The following is a 15,291-nucleotide window of genomic DNA, read 5'->3' on the forward strand; positions in this document are numbered from 1 at the left end:
GTTAGTTTTGAAATCAAGAAGTATGAATTCTCCAACTTCATTTCTCTTTCTCAAGATTGTTTTGGCTATTCTGGGTCCTTTGAATTTCTGTATGAACTTTAGAAGCAGTTTATCAGTGTCTACAAAGACCTAGCTGGGATTTTAATAGGGAGTACATTGAATCTGCGTGTCTGATCTGGGAAGTATTGCCCTCCTGACAATATTAAGTCTTCCCATCCTTTAACAGGAAAATGTCTTTCCATTTATTTAGGTTGTTTTTCATTTCTTTCAGTGATGTTTTGTAATTTTCAGTGTATAAGTCTTATACTTTTTTGTTAAAATTATTTCTAAGGATTGTGTCATTTTTGATGCTTTTGGAAATGGAGCCTTCTTAATCATACTTTATGATTATTCATTGCCAGTGTGTAGAAATACAAACAGTTTTTTGTATTTTGACCTTGAACCCTATAACCTTGCTGATACGTTACTTCTAATGGTTTTCTAAATAGAAGATTGTGTCATCTGCATTTAGAGATAATTTTACATCTGCATTTCTTTTCTTTTTCCTGCCCAATGGACCTAATAATATTCCAGTTCAGTGGGCTTCGCTGGTGGCTCAGAGGTTAAAGCATCTGCCTGGAATGCGGGAGACCCGGGTTTGATCCCTGGGTTGGGAAGATTCCCTGGAGAAGGAAATGGCAATCCACTCTAGTACTCTTGCCTGGAGAATCCCATGGAGGGAGGAGCCTGGTAGGCTACAGTCCATGGACTTGCAAAGAGTCGAACACGACTGAGCGACTTCACTTTCACTTTCAGTGTTGATTGGAAGAGGCAAGAGTGGGAATCTTCACCCTAGTTCTAAAATACACAGATGAAGTCAGTGTCTGGACATCCTTACCTTGTTCCTTATCTTAAAAGGAAAACAGTCTTTACCTTTAAGTCCAATATTAACTGTAGGCTTTTTGTAGGTATCCTTTTTCAGGTTGAGGAAGTTTCCTTCTGTTCCTAGTTTGCTGGTTTTCCTCATGAAAGAATGTTAGATTTCATTGACTGTATTTTCTGCATTGTTTGAAATGACCATGTCCTTTGTCCTTTTTTTAAATTAATGTAGTATTTTACGCTGATTTTTGCATTTTAAACCCAAATTTTATTTCTTATTTGACTTCGTGCTTATTTGGGAGTGTGTTGTTTAATTTACACATATTTTCATTTATTTATTTATTGTTGGCCACACCGTGCAATTTGTGGGATCTTAGTTCCCCAACCAGGTATTGAACCTGAGCCCTCAGCAGTGAAAGCACAGAGTCCTAACCACTCGACCACTAAGGAGCTCCCTGTTCTGTCCACTGTTTAAAATGACGTATTGAAATCTCTAATCTTTATTGTTTTGAATTTTTATTGGAATATTTACATTTATAGTGTTGTGTTAATTTCAGGTATACAGCAAAGCGAATCAGTTATACATATATCCACTCTTTCTTTTTTAGGCTCTTTTCCCGTGTAGGCCGTTACAGAGTACTGAGTAGAGGTCCCTGTGCTATACAGCAGGTCTTACTAGTTACCTGTTTTATCCATAGTAGTCTCAGTCTCCCAGTTATCCCCCACCCCTTATCCCCTGCTAACCTTGTTTCCTAACCTTGTTTGTGACTCTACTTTTGTTCTGTAAATAAATTCGTTTGTAGTCTTTTTTTTTAGATTTCACCTGTAAGCAATATCATGTATTCTTCCTTCACTGTCTGCCTTACTTCACTCGGTAGGACAGTCTCTAGCATCCGTGTTGCTGCAGACGGCACGACTTCGTCCCTGCTATGGCTGAGTACCATTCTCCTGTATACGTGGGCTGCCTCTCCATCACTCCTCTTGACGGGCATCTCGTTCACTTCCATGTCCTTTCTGTTGTGTGTGTCTTTCTGAATCACGGTTTTCTGCAGCCCTAGTGGGATTGCAGGATCATGTGGCCGTTCTGTTTTTAGTTTCTTAAGCGGCCTCCCCAGTGGCTCTGCCAGGCTCCATTCCTATCGACAGCGTACCCTTTTCTCCACGCCCTCTCTAGCAATTTACTGTTTGTAGACTTCTTGACCTTTCTGACTGGTGATACCTCATTGTAGTTTTGATTTGCATTTCCCTAATAATTAGTGAATTATTTTTCATGTGCTTTTTGCCCGGCCATCTAATCATTATTTTTGAATGATCAGTTTCTCCCTTCAGTGCTATCATTTTTTGCTTCATGTATTTTGGGACTCTGTAGTTAGATGTTTGTATTTATAACTGCAGTTAAGCCTCGTTTTCAAAGATATTTTACAGCTTTTACAGGGACAAATTTTTTCTTAATTTGATATTCTTTTCTTCCGATTTTTTTTTTTTTTCACTTTTTGGCTGCACCTTGCAGCATGTAGGATCTTCCCCAATGAGGACTGAACCTGCGCCCTCTGCATTGGAAATGTGGAGTCTTCACCAGTGGCATGCCAGGGAAGTCCATTCTTATCTGATACTCTTGAAGACTGCCAGGGTGACTTAGATGGCAGAGGCTTTTTTGTCCTTAATTATTGAACAAAGTGAACAAAACTCAGGAACTTACGGCAAAAAAATGGATCTGGGGAGAAAGTTAAGAAAAGATAGCATGAAGACATCCTTGTGACGGAACTGTTCTGTGTCTCGACTGTGATGGTGTCACGGGTATCTACATGTGATAAAATTGTGCAGAGGCAAATACAGATTAGTGCATGTCAGCTTCGTGGGGTCCGAATAAGACTGCTGGACTGGATCCATCTCGGTCTCCTGCTTGTGACGTGGTGCTGTCATTATGCAAGCTGTTACTGTTGGGAAGTCGGGTGAAGCGTATACTTGGATCCCTTTGTGTTTTTGTTGTTGTTGTTACAGCTGCATGGGAATATACAGTTATTGCAAAATAAAAAGTTAAAAGCAAAATACATGTTATCCCCATTCCTTACATAAGGAAAAAAATACCCTCAGACATGTTTGGGTAGGTCTCTTTCTAGGTTTTTTAATATTGTTCTATTGATTTGTTGTGTATCTCCCTACCAGTAACACACTCCCTTGATTGATATAGCTGTATAGGAAGTCTTAATATCCAGTAGACTAATTTCCTACTTTATTAATCTTCAGTCTGTGTCTTTTATCTTTCTATATAAATTTTCAAATAAACTTGTCTATATCTACAAAAATCATGGCTAGGAGTTTGATAAGAACTGTGTTAAACCTAATAGATCATTTTTGGGAGAACTGACATATATGTTGAGTCTGTTAATCTGTGATTTATGCCTCTCTATTTATTGTCATCTTCGCTTTCTTTCATCAGCGTTTCATAGTTTTCAGCACACAAGTTCTGTATGTGTTTAATTAGAGATTTGCCTGTTTCACTTTTTTGAGTAATTGTCAGTGGGATTATACTTTTAACTTCTGTTTCTACATGTTCCTTGTTAGCCTGTAAACATGTGATCGGGTTTGGAATTCCTTGTGGTCCGGTAGTTAAAACTCTACACTGTTTCACTGCTGGGAGCTCAGCAGGTTCTATCCCTGGTCGGGGAACTACAAAATCTCACAAGCCGCCTGATGCAGCCAAAAAAAAGGTCATTGATTTTTATATGCTGATTTTTAGCCCGTCACTTTGCTGACTCACTCATTAGTTCCAAGAGTTTTTATTATAGATTCTTTGGGATTTTCTACAAAGACAGTCATGTCATATGCACATGGGTAGCTTTTACTTCTTTTCTGATGAGTATGCCTTTTCTCCCCCATGTTCCAGCCACCTTCCCGTGTACGCTGAGGTGCAGGAGCCCTACTTGTACCTGCAGAACAGCCAGGTGGAGGTCCCCAACCTCTGTCTGGGCGTGCCCACCAAGATGGCCATCACACTCGTCAATGGCACGCTCCTGCCCACCCACTTCCACTGGGGCAAGGTACGCAAGCCCACTCCATTGGGCCCCACCCTTGCAGCTCTCAACCCCAGAGGCCCATGTTGAGGGGCATCCTGCCCCCCAGACACCATCCAGAACAGATCACTGCCTCTGGGGGCCGACTCTGTAGCCTGCCCCGTGTGCCAGGGGAGATGAGGCCATGTCTCCATGCATCAAAACTAGCTACCCGCTGTTCCCCATCACCCTGGGCCTCCAAGGGCAGCCTTTTGTTAAGTCCAGGGAACCCCTGACAGGTGTGAGGTCCATCCAGCATGGTCAAGGAGAGAAGGGACCAGTGGTTTATCCCCACCTGGGAGCACCATGCCCTGCTGGGCTCACTGAGGGACCCTAGTCAGCAGCGTCCCCAAAGCATGCAGCGGTCCTAATCCCTCTGTCAGGACTCAGGTCCATCCTGGAAGCCCAGCCCCTGACCTGCCTCTGTGTCTGCCAGCTCCTGGGGCTCCAAACAGATGTCTGCACAGTGAAAGTCTCCCCGAGACGTGGCACGCTGGGCCCCAGCGAGGAGCGCCAGCTCAGCCTGGAGTTGACTGTGCATACCCTGGTGAGTGTGAAGCCAGGGGCTGCATTGCCTGGGGAGGCCCCCGGCTGTCTACATCCATGCCAGTCGGGAGGTCTGCCTCAGACCCCTGTCCTGGGCCAAGCAGGGAACAGATTTCTTGCATTGGGGTCTGGGGCTCCATTCCTGCTGGGCCTGCTCTCTAGGAACACAGGGTCAGGAAGGCTGGAGCAGACTGGGATGGGCCCTGAAACTCTTGAGCACCACCCTTAGCCCTCTCCAGCCATCCTCTGTGGCACAGGTGGGCCCACCTTTCCACCTGCCCAGAGATGCCCCTGTGCTGGGTGCCCCAGGGGCATCTGAGCAGTGCCCCAGTTCCTCAGAAGAAGGACACAGTTTCTCCCGGGTTCAGCCCACAGGAAGGCCATCGGGCAGAACGTGCTCCGTCCTTGGGGGGTTACCAGCCATCCGTTTGTAGTTCTTATGGAAAAAGAAGCTTCTTCCTCACAGGGACTCACAGACCCAGGTCCCAGTACCTCTGTGGGGAGCATGGAGACGTAGGCTTTCTTGCACAGCTGAGTCTGAGCTCGAGGGTCACAGATGAGTAGGCCCTGGGCTGGCCCAGAGCACACCTCACACAGGAAGGGTTTGACTTCTGTGATAGCAGCTTCATCAGAATAAATGTGCAGCTTCTCCCAAGATCTGCTTGGCGGGGGTCTCCTTCAGGCGAGCACGCCCAGATGTTGGGAGCCAAGTCACAGCCAGGAGCTCTGAGGAAGGGGCCAGGCCTCCTGAGGGTCTGGGGATGGTGGCCCATTGAGGGGGTTGGGAGCCCTTCCACAGAGATGAGCCTGGACAAGGCCTTTGGGTTGAACCCTCCCAGCTGCCCCTGTGCCGCAGGAGGCCATCTGAGGCCCTTCTGCCAAGGCCCACCCTGGGTCTTACCCACGGTGACACGCCCCTGGTGACCTTTCCTACAGGAAGCGGTGACCGACCTGGCCCTCCCTTGTGACGTGTCAGGCATGAGGGAGCCACTGGTTCTGGGCATCTCAGGGAAACCCCGGGGACTGCAGGTAGCCATCGGCGTCTCTAAGGAGGAGAGTGATGACAGGTGAGCCCAGGGCTGGGCCTGGGGGTTGGGGCGGCCATTCAGAGGAGCGGCCTCGCTGTGGGACCAGCCTCTCTCAGTTGATTCCCACAGCCAGGAGAAGACCCCTCACAAACTCTGTGGGGAGAGACCCCTCCCCCCCCGCCCCATCCCTGCCCTCTGGGTGGTCGTTCTCCGTATGCCAGAGGCCAGACATCCATGGTGTAGGGAACAGCAAGGGACAGGGCTGTGGGCAGCTGGGAGACACGCCGGCCTGCCCCTGGCCTGGGAGAGCTGGTGGCGGGGGACACCCGTCTTGGCATAGAGGGTGCATCTGTGGGGTGGCTGGCTTTGCGAGGAGGGCTTAAAGCCTGGTTTTGGGGCAGCTGGGCACCTCCAGCCTGAGGTGGCCGGCCGGGCAGGGCTGAGGGTGGCATGTAACTGGTGCCCACGGGCTTGGACAGTGCTCCCAGCACAGAGCTGTGGCCTGGCCACCCCGAGACACTCCACCTGGACTTCGGCTCAGCAGTGCCACTGCGGACCCACGTGAACCGCCAGCTCTTCCTGACCAACTGCTCCCCAATACAGACCCCTTTCACCCTCGAGTTTGAGTACTTCGGGAGCCCTGTGAACAGCCTGAGCCAGAAGCCCAGTCCGTGAGTCCAGCTGTTTTCAGTGACTGTTTTCGGGGAGGATGCAGCCTGGGGTTGCCCCACTGGGCCTCCATGTGGCTTCGGCGGGTATGAGTCGCCGGAGGAGGGTGTCCGCAGGTAGACGTGGAGAAACACAAGGAGTAGGGGGCCCTGCCTGCCCACCTCCCAGGCCTTGAGAGGAAAGCGGGGCGTGTGGCCCCTTCTGGTAGCCTGGGCTGCCAAGGCAAGGGCTTTGGATAGACCAGGCGGTCCTGGGGCCCTAGGATGAGGAAGAAGTTACTGTAGGTGGAGGCAACCGTGGCCAGAAGGGGAGTGAGGCATGCTGCAAAGCTGTAGCTTGCAATCCCATTGGAAGTATTTATATCCCAGAAGTTAGCTCAACTTGCCAGCACCGCACTGTAGACACCTCCCCTCCTAAGGTAGGGAGAGTGGGGGGCAACTTCGGACTGCTGGGAGTGGGGGCTGCCACAAACAGTTCCTTAGCCATGAATTTGTCAACTGCAGAAAGTTAGCATGTGCAGTGGTGGGATAGATGTCCGCAGGAGACTGGAGACGGCCTATTGCAGAAGGCTGGGCAAAGGCTGGGAGTCTGGACTGGGTCTGCATCCTGGGGTCACCAGGGCACAGAGCCTGCGGGTCAGGGGTCCCTGCCCTCGAGCACTCCTGATTTTGTTAAGACTGGCAGGCAGCCTGCCGCTGAGATGCTTCGGGTGGTGGGGTGCCGAGGGATCAAAGACCATGGGTGGAGGTGAAGAGGAGCCCTGACCGGCTCTCCATGGGAGGAGAAGCAGGGCCACCTTCCTCTGCTGGAAAGCCGGGGGGGAGGGGGATGCTGGTTGCCTGGGGAGATGGCTGAGGTCTGGGTGAGGGCCTAGATGGCTTGATGCGATTTCCGTACCCCTCTTGTCAAGCCCCGACATGCCTCCCACCCTGCTGAAGACGGCACGGATGCGGGAGCTCTTGGCCAAGCGTGAGCAGTGGGGTAAGAGCCCAGGCCCGGGCAGAGCAGGGTTTTGTGGGGCCTTTGAGGATGTAGGCCACCTGCTGCAGGAAGGGTACCCTGGCCAGAGTCACTCCTCAGCGTCCTTTCTAGCCAGGTCCCTGAGATGGCCATGGCTTCCACCGAACAGCCCCCGCTCTTTAGAACACGGCCACCTTCTTGCTAAGGAAGAGGGTCTATGCACAGGGTCTGGCTTTGATTTGGGATGGGTGGTGGCTGGTGGCTTAGGAGTGAGGGCTCCCACTTGGCCTCATGGCAGTGAGAGAGCTGGACCCTGGACCCCAGGCTTGCAGGAGGGTCTCTTTAGGTGGACCAGGGAGAGACTGCAGGTGGCTTGTCTAGTTCAGTGCTTTGCTGACACTTGAGGGTTGGGACCTCTTTCCTGCCCGGGGGGGCTTCCTCACCATTCCTGGGTCTCATTGCAGAGTTTATGGAAAGCATGCTGTCCCATGGAAAAGGAGCAGCCTTCTTCCCCCACCTCTCCCGGGGCGTGCTGGGTGCCCACCAGAAGCTCAGCATCGACCTCACTGCCTGTGCCAACATGTGGGGGGAGTACTGGGATAGTCTCATCTGCACGGTAAGTGTGGGCGGGCGGGCGGGCAGGCAGGCAGCCTGGGGCACAGGGACCCCCACCCTGGCCCTGTAGGCTCACTCTCCTCTGACACCCAGCCCTCAGCCTCACAGGTCTCACCAAGTAGAAAGGTGATGCCTGCTGAGCTCAGGATGGGCCTCTGCATTGACCAGCAGCCCTGGGATTCCTGCAGGAAGGGTCCCATGAGCAGAAGCACCCACATCTTTGCCCATGAGGTCCTCCTGAGGCTGGGACCATACTTAGGAGGGTTGAGGGGTCAGATGGGCTGCCTGCCCTGGCCAGAGTCTGAGATCCAGAGTGGGCAGTAAGCGTGGAGACGGCATGGCCTCCCAGAGCCACAGCCTCACCCAGGCCTTGGTGAGGGCATCGTTCATTCCCTGTCAGCCCATTCACTGACTCCGTCATTCAGCATGAACTGAGACCTTATATGTACAGGTTCCTGTGTGGGCCCCTGGACTGGGTACAGGGGTGAGGAAGACAGCAGACCACCCTAGTAGGGAGCGCCTAGTTTAGGATGAAGGGGTGAAACAGGTTCCACGTCCTATGTCATTTAATTATTGCACAGATTTTCAACTATTTAGTAAATTGGACAGGTGAGTTATGGTAGTTATTTGCTTTAAATTGTGTTCTAGCCAATGACCAAGTGGTGATCACTTTAATATACAAAGAGTTCTTAACTAACAATAAGAGTGGGTGGCACAAGCATCTCAAGGGGCAGAGGGTCATAATAGGCTGTTCAAGAATGACAGCTGGAGATGGCCAGTGAACATGAAAAGTATTTCATCAGCACTGCTAACTAAAGAAGGGGAAAACCCTGGTGGTCCAGTTGTTAGGACTCGGCATTTCCATGGCAGGGGGCCTGAGTTCAGTCCCTGCTCTGGAAACTAAGATCCACAAGCTGCATGACATGGCCAAGAAAAAAGTGAGAATGAAAGGCAACCGGAAAGACTGGATTTGCGAGATGAGCAAGGCTTAAAATTGTCGATGGAGGTGCAGGGATGGGTGCCCATGGGCACAGTGGGGCTGCTGGGAAATGTGTGCCCTTCAGAGGCACTTGTGCAGGGCGCTGGGGACGCACATTTAAAGTTGCCCCAAGGAAAGAAGTGGATACACGAACAAACAAGTTTCATACCAGGCTTTTCTTCTCAGCATTGTTTATCATAGAGGAGGAGAAAAAGGAGACAGTGTAGACGTGTGTCCACCAGGAGAAGATCAGATAAAATGTTAGGCTACATCCATACCCTGGGATTCCCACAGCCAGTTCAACAATGCCATAAACCTTCATCAGTAAAATTATCGTATGTGGTTAAAAGAAAAAAAAAAGATTACCAAAATGAAAGCATGCCCAGAATGCCCCTCATTTATATCTGTTTTATGCACACAAGTCTGTCTAGACAGTTCTAACTGAAATACTAACTGAGTCATGCTGTGGCGTGGGATAGGATTATGGGTGAAATATAGTCCATGTTAAATTTTAAAAAATAAGTGATTTTGACTAGCAGAGAAAATGATCACTATTTCCATTTAAAAGATGAAGAAATTTCATCCAAAGAGCCATAAGAGGCCAAAGGCCATCAGGCTGGGAGACAGTGGTCACACGTGGAGGCCCTGGGCTGGCTGGAGGAGGGGATGAGGCGCCTTGGGGCCGTGGTGGCAGCAGGGGATGACGGAGGATTGGTGTGCGTCTGCAGGTGGGAGACCTGCCTCCAGCAGTCATCCCGGTGCACATGGCGGTGGTGGGCTGCCCCATCAGCTCCCAGAGGACCCCCCACTACACCACTGACCAGACCCAGAGGGAGCCCATCATCAGGTACCGCTCCTTGCCCACCTCCCCTCCGCTAACCCCGGAACCCTCTGGCCTCCATCCCGGCTGTCCACACCAGCTCGTTGCTGCCCAGCTGGCCCAGTGCCGCCTGGTGTCACCCAGCACGAAAGCCCTGGGCCAGCACTACCCCGGAGGAGAGAGGCCTCAGGGGCATGGCCGTGATCTGCACGTCTCAGAGGGCTCTGGGGGGACAGGAGTGAGCAGTTGGTGGTGCCCGAGGTCAGGGCCGTGCCTGGGGCCCCTCACTGGGGTTTCTGTGGTTGGTCAGGGTGGTTGGAGAGTGGGGAGGCGGGTGACTGGGCCAGTGAGCAGCCCTGGGTCACGGTTCACTGGGGGGTCATGTTGGGGTGGGCCTCCAGCCCTGGGGCTCTGTGACTCCGGGGTGAAGACAGACCACTATGGGCCTCCTCCCTGCCCAAGCCCAGCCCTCCTCTCTGAGGTGAATTGGCCTGTAAGGTGTGTGCTGATCCTGGTCCCCTGCCTCCAGGTTCGGCACCCGGGTCTCTGGAGGAGACCAAGTCACCCGCATCCTTCGCCTGAATAATTCCAGCCCCTGTGGTGAGATGCTCATGAGAGAAATTGGGGCTCTTGCTTCAGGCTGTGCCAGGTGGGGGCCAGGATGGGAGGGCAGCTGCTGGCCCACAGCCTGGACCCTGGAGTCCAGCGGGCCTGAGGTACGGAGAGAGGACTTCAAGGGCTAAGGTGGGGAGTGGCCAAGCCAGTCAGGGGTCGTCAGAGCCACTTCCACCATGAGGCCAGCACTTGCCCTTGCCTGTAGAACCTGGTGTCTTCCACTGTGCCCGGGCCAGACGCCCGCCCTGGCCACATTCACCTGGTGCTGGACAGAACGTGCAGAGCACACCTTTTCCTTTCAGCCAGCAGCCCCTGTGCCGCTTGCTGGGAGCTAAAGGATGGAGGGGAGAAGGCAGGGGCTGTATGGGTGGGAGGAGCCGGGAAGTCAGCAAATAAGCAGAAGGAAAAGCAGCTGTAGGGAGAGCACAGGGAGGCCTGGATTTGTGCATTTGGACATGAACGCTGGTCTTGGGATCCAGAGGACAAAGGGTGATGGAGCCGATGGCATAAGCCTGTAGACTTGAAACAAGAATTGCCTGGAAGTGACAATGATAAACGAGGCCCCCACCAGCCTGTCCGGGAGAACTGGTGGCCTCTGGGGCCTGCAGGGAGTGGGCCCCAGGCAGGAGTCACCTGCTCTTTGCTTACTCCTCACGCCTTTCTCCTGCATCTGCCCCAGACATCCGCCTGGACTGGGAGACCTACACTCCAGAGGATAGGGAGGACCGACTGCTGGAGCTGCTGGTGTTCTACGGGCCGCCCTTCCCGCTACGTGACCATGCTGGGAACGACCTCCTATACCCCGAGACCCCGGAAAGCAGCGGCTCCTTCTGGTCCCCAAGTCCCTCTGAGTCTGAGTCCAGCCGTGAAGCCACCCCATCTGTGAGCAAGGGTGGCGGGTGGGCTGCTGGGCCGGGTCAGCGGGTCTCAAACTGAGCCTCGGCGACTCCCTTGACCATAGGCCGAGGGCAGCTCCAGTGCCGGCGCCCCCCAGAAGATCATCTCAGTCATCCTGCAAGGGCATGAGGGGATGCCCTCTGACCACCTGTTCTCCATCAGCCCCAAGCAGGTGGTGAGTGGGTGGGGCTGGGAGCTTCGGGGAGCCATCCCCCTGACCAAGGCTGGGGGGGGGGGGTGGGGTGCGGTTGTCCAGCGCTGAGGCTGCTGTGCCTGCCAGGTGGTCCCTGCAGGGGGGAGCAGCACCATCCACATCTCCTTCACACCCGTGGTGCTGGGCCCCAACGTCCTGCACAAGGTGGAGTGTGTTGGCTACGCCCTGGGCTTCTTGAGCTTGGACGATGAGGTGAGCGCTTTGGGCCTGGGGAGGGCTTCCCCCCACCCCACCCCACCTCTCAGGACTCCAGTGATGGGGCCTGGGCTTGGTAGGTGGAGAGGGAGCTTCCGGGCCGGAGGCGCCGCCTGCAGGACTTTGCCGTGGGACCCATGAGGCTGGACCTGCACGGCTACGTCAGGCCGGCGCAGTGAGTCCACAGGGCCACCTGGCCCGCCTCCTGCCCCTGGTGGGGAGCAGCCTCCTCGGGCGCTGCTGGGGACCATCCCGGGCCTTGGGAACAAGAGGATGGGCACGGGAGGGTGGGGCCGGCCAGGGGCCAGTGAGGCCCCGAGGCCCATCCTGGGCTGTCGCCGGCAGGCTGAGCGTGGAGTGGGACTACGGTGGCAGCGTGGTGTTCTGGCAGCAGGCCAGTGACCTCATCCCCGAGCAGCCCTGCGCTGGGGTGAGTATGCGGCCCCCCTGCCCTCCTGTGTCACCCGGGTGCCCCCCACCGGCCCTCCAGGGGCAGAGCCTAGCAGTCTGAGTCCCCGCCTTGTGGTTGCCAGGTGCTGAGTGAGCTGGTGACCACCCGCCACCTGAAGTTGACCAACACCACAGAAATCCCTCACTACTTCCAGCTCCTGGTCTCCAAGCCCTTCTCCGTTTCTCAAGAGGGGGCGAGCCGCAGCCACCGGGCCCTGGGCCGGAAGCAGGAGGGTGAGCAGGAGACGGCAGCGAGGGGCAAGCAGCTGGTGCTCCACCCACAGGAGAACACACTGGTCAGTGGCGGCGTCTGCGGTCCCCGCCAGGGGGCACACACTCCTGGGCCGGGGCCACCCTCCTCTCACGTTCCCGCACATGTATGTACAGAGAGCCCAGCCACACGGCACCCTCCCAGGGCTGCACTCAGACACAGACAGCGGTGGTATCCAGGCCCCGCCGCACCCTAAGCACTCAGGGGCTAACTCCCCAGACAGACAAGACTAGCCAGCGCACGCACACACACAGCCACACACACCCACAGTCCCACACACACACCCCCACTCACCGTCCCACACCCCCACCCCCATCATCTCACACACACACACCCCCACTCACCACTCAGGGGCCAACTCCCCAGACAGGCAGACAGACAAGACTCCAGCCAGCGCACGCACACACATACAGCCACACACACCCACAGTCCCACACCCCCAGCCCCATCATCTCACACACACACCCCCACTCACCGTCCCACACACACACCGTCCAGCACATATACACCGTCCCACACACACACTCAATCTCCCACACACACACCCACTCTCCCACACACACACCGTGCAGCACACTTTCTGCACAGGGGTCTCCACATGTAGATGTGCCCTGACCTATCAGAGTGCACACTCACGAGCCCTAGACACACCAGTCTGCCTTCATCCCCTCTGCCCGCATCCTGGTCCTGAGAGCACCTCCACATGGCACAGATCCTCCCCACTCACCTGCCCTCTTGCAGAGTTTCATCACCGTCTTTCCATAAATGTAAGCCACACTGTTCCCAGGCCCCCCCTCCAGAGATGAGAAGGCTAGGGCCGAGGCCTAGGAATCTGTATTCCTAACAGGTCCCTTGAGTAAACTTGTGCAGTTAGGTCTACAGACCTGGGTTTGGGAGCCACATGTCCAAGGCCCCTCCCATGAGGCCTCAGTGATACCTTTGCCCTCTCCCCACAATCACCAGGATGACCCCTGAGCAAGGGTAAGCTGACTCTGTGCCCCACAGCCAACAGGGTGACCCCTGAGCAAGGCTAAGCTGACTCCGTGTCCCATGCTTGAAACTCAGCTGGGGCCCCTCACTGCCCTCAGGACAGACACAGGCCTGCCCTGGGCCTGCGGGCTTGCACACAGCCCTGGTCACCCGAGGGGAGGACAGCTCCATTCCTCGGGCCCCTCAGCTCCTGACGGCTGCTGGGCACAGAGCAGGGTCTGCAGGAAGGAAGGGTGGATCCTCAGATGGGCAAGCTGCTGCCTGCCTCCAGCAGCCTCAGGTGACAGCTCACCCACAATCTGCTCAGGTAAACGTGTCCTTCTCGCTCTCCCTGGAGCTGCTCTCCTATCAAAAGCTCCCGGCTGACCAGATGCTGCCCGGAGTGGACATTCAGCAGAGCCCGAGTGGAGAGAAGCAGATGGTGTTCACACAGAACCTGCTGCTGGAGTACAGCAACCGGACCTCCCAGGTGAGTCCCCGGCCTGGCTCACATGGTAAAGAGGGGCACCAGGCTGAGCTCTGCTCAGGTGGAGTCCCGACCCCGATCGTCTGGCACATGGAGAGATGGGGTCATCTCCATCCTTACCGGCCTCAGGAGCTCAGAGCCAGGTGGGGTGCTGGAGTGTGGAATATCAGGGAAGGCTTTCTGGAGGAGGAGGTGGCATGTGAAGCCTGCACATTGTTTAATGGAGAAAGAAGGGGCCAGTCCAAGGGAATGGCCTGACAGCGCCGACAGTGAGCAGCTGAGGGACGCCTCTGGGGCTTGTCTGGGACTGTGTGCACCAGGTGAGAAAGCCATGGGCCTTGTTCTGTGGGCTGTGACAGGCTCCACACCCCAGCCCCGCAAGCTTCTGAGGGGAGAGGCCAGGGGGAAAGGTGAGGGGGCCCAGAGCCCAGGAGGAGCAGAGGGCTGGATAAGGGGGACAGGTAGGCAGGGAGGGGACTCCGGCAGGAAGTGGAAACCACAGCGCTGGATCAGGGGAGAAGGGAGCAGACGGCGCCTCCCTGGTCGCTTTCCTGCTGGAACCCCCCCCAGCGGCCTCCCACCAGCGGCGGTGCTGCCTGTGGGCTCCTCAGAAGCTGCTGCGCGGAGGGCTGGCAGGGTCCCGTGTCCCTGCTGCTCCCCTGGGTGGCCGGCTCTGTCCCTAGGTGGTGCCCCTGCGGGCCGTGGTGGCCGTGCCTGAGCTGCAGCTCTCCACCAGCTGGGTGGACTTTGGCACCTGCTTCGTGAACCGGGACCGGGTCCGGGAGGTCTACCTCATGAACCTGAGTGGCTGCCGAAGCTACTGGGCCGTGCTGACAGGTGTGTTAGGCCCTCCTCCCTAACTCCGCCAGACCGAGACCCCCCAGGAAGGGGCCTGTGGCCCTGTGCTGATGGGCCGGACCCCCTGGGAATTGCTGCGCTGACGGCCACTTCCCCCATCCGAAGTGGTCCCCCCCCAGGGTGGTGGGCAGCAGCAGAAGCGCCAGGAGGCGGGGGTCAGCGCCGCAGGCGGTGCGTGGAGCTGCCTGCGTGTCCTCCCCATCCTGCAGGCCAGCAGGAGCCAGATAAGGCCCCCGTGGCCTTCAAGGTCTCCCCAAGCAGTGGGCTGCTGGAGGCACGACCGGTCAACGCACCCCCCACCTCTGTCACCCTCCAAGTTTCCTTCACCGCCAGGTATGGCCCCCCACAGCCTGGCTGGCGCTGCCCCCCCAGAGCCCTGGGCCAGCACCCCTCCTGATTTGAGCCCCGGCTTCCCATAGGAGCTGTGAGCTGTACGAGTCCACGCTGGTGGTGGAAGGCGTGCTCGGGGAGAAGCCGTGCACCCTGCGGCTCCGGGGCTGCGGCTCGTATGACGAGAGACACGCTTCACCCCTGCACCAGCTCTGAGGCTCTGCCCTCAGCCCCCAGTCCTGGAAATAAACATGGCCCGGAACTCTGGAGCGGTTTACTGGGCACGGGCCTCTGCTGGGGGACCTCTGAACAGCTCCTGGGACAGAGGGACCCCTCCAGGCCCGCGCCTTGTGTCCTCAGGGCTCAGCCGAGGGTGGGTCCGCCGGGCGGAGACCAGGGCACTTAGTGTTCAGATGGAGCAGAGGCAGGACCAGCCTAGTGAGAACTGGCCCTGCAGAAGAACCACAGGCACCGAGG

General features: G+C 55.7%; 1 protein-coding gene across 4 annotated transcripts in view; it reads left to right on the forward strand.

Annotated features, from left to right (window-relative positions):
• Window positions 1-15,076, forward strand: part of DLEC1 (DLEC1 cilia and flagella associated protein) — an 88,011-nt gene extending 72,935 nt beyond the window's left edge. Inside the window, exons 20-37 of one of the 4 annotated variants that reach the window (XM_069561469.1) lie at window positions 3,746-3,899; window positions 4,348-4,458; window positions 5,394-5,524; window positions 5,965-6,156; window positions 7,065-7,135; window positions 7,579-7,730; window positions 9,437-9,555; window positions 10,058-10,128; window positions 10,823-11,025; window positions 11,105-11,215; window positions 11,321-11,446; window positions 11,530-11,624; window positions 11,795-11,879; window positions 11,983-12,195; window positions 13,468-13,629; window positions 14,310-14,463; window positions 14,694-14,817; window positions 14,904-15,076. In XM_069561469.1, coding sequence (XP_069417570.1) covers window positions 3,746-3,899; window positions 4,348-4,458; window positions 5,394-5,524; window positions 5,965-6,156; window positions 7,065-7,135; window positions 7,579-7,730; window positions 9,437-9,555; window positions 10,058-10,128; window positions 10,823-11,025; window positions 11,105-11,215; window positions 11,321-11,446; window positions 11,530-11,624; window positions 11,795-11,879; window positions 11,983-12,195; window positions 13,468-13,629; window positions 14,310-14,463; window positions 14,694-14,817; window positions 14,904-15,030 — 2,401 coding nt within the window. In that variant the 3' untranslated portion in view covers window positions 15,031-15,076. Of the gene's footprint in view, window positions 1-3,745; window positions 3,900-4,347; window positions 4,459-5,393; window positions 5,525-5,964; window positions 6,157-7,064; window positions 7,136-7,578; window positions 7,731-9,436; window positions 9,556-10,057; window positions 10,129-10,822; window positions 11,026-11,104; window positions 11,216-11,320; window positions 11,447-11,529; window positions 11,625-11,794; window positions 11,880-11,982; window positions 12,196-13,467; window positions 13,630-14,309; window positions 14,464-14,693; window positions 14,818-14,903 lie in introns of those variants that run through there. The other 3 variants (XM_069561470.1, XM_069561471.1, XM_069561472.1) reach the window with 3 other exon arrangements.
• Window positions 15,077-15,291: the final 215 nt, after the last annotated feature.

The sequence above is a fragment of the Ovis canadensis genome, chromosome 19 (genome assembly GCF_042477335.2).
Source record: "Ovis canadensis isolate MfBH-ARS-UI-01 breed Bighorn chromosome 19, ARS-UI_OviCan_v2, whole genome shotgun sequence".
NCBI classification, from domain to species: Eukaryota; Metazoa; Chordata; class Mammalia; order Artiodactyla; family Bovidae; genus Ovis; species Ovis canadensis.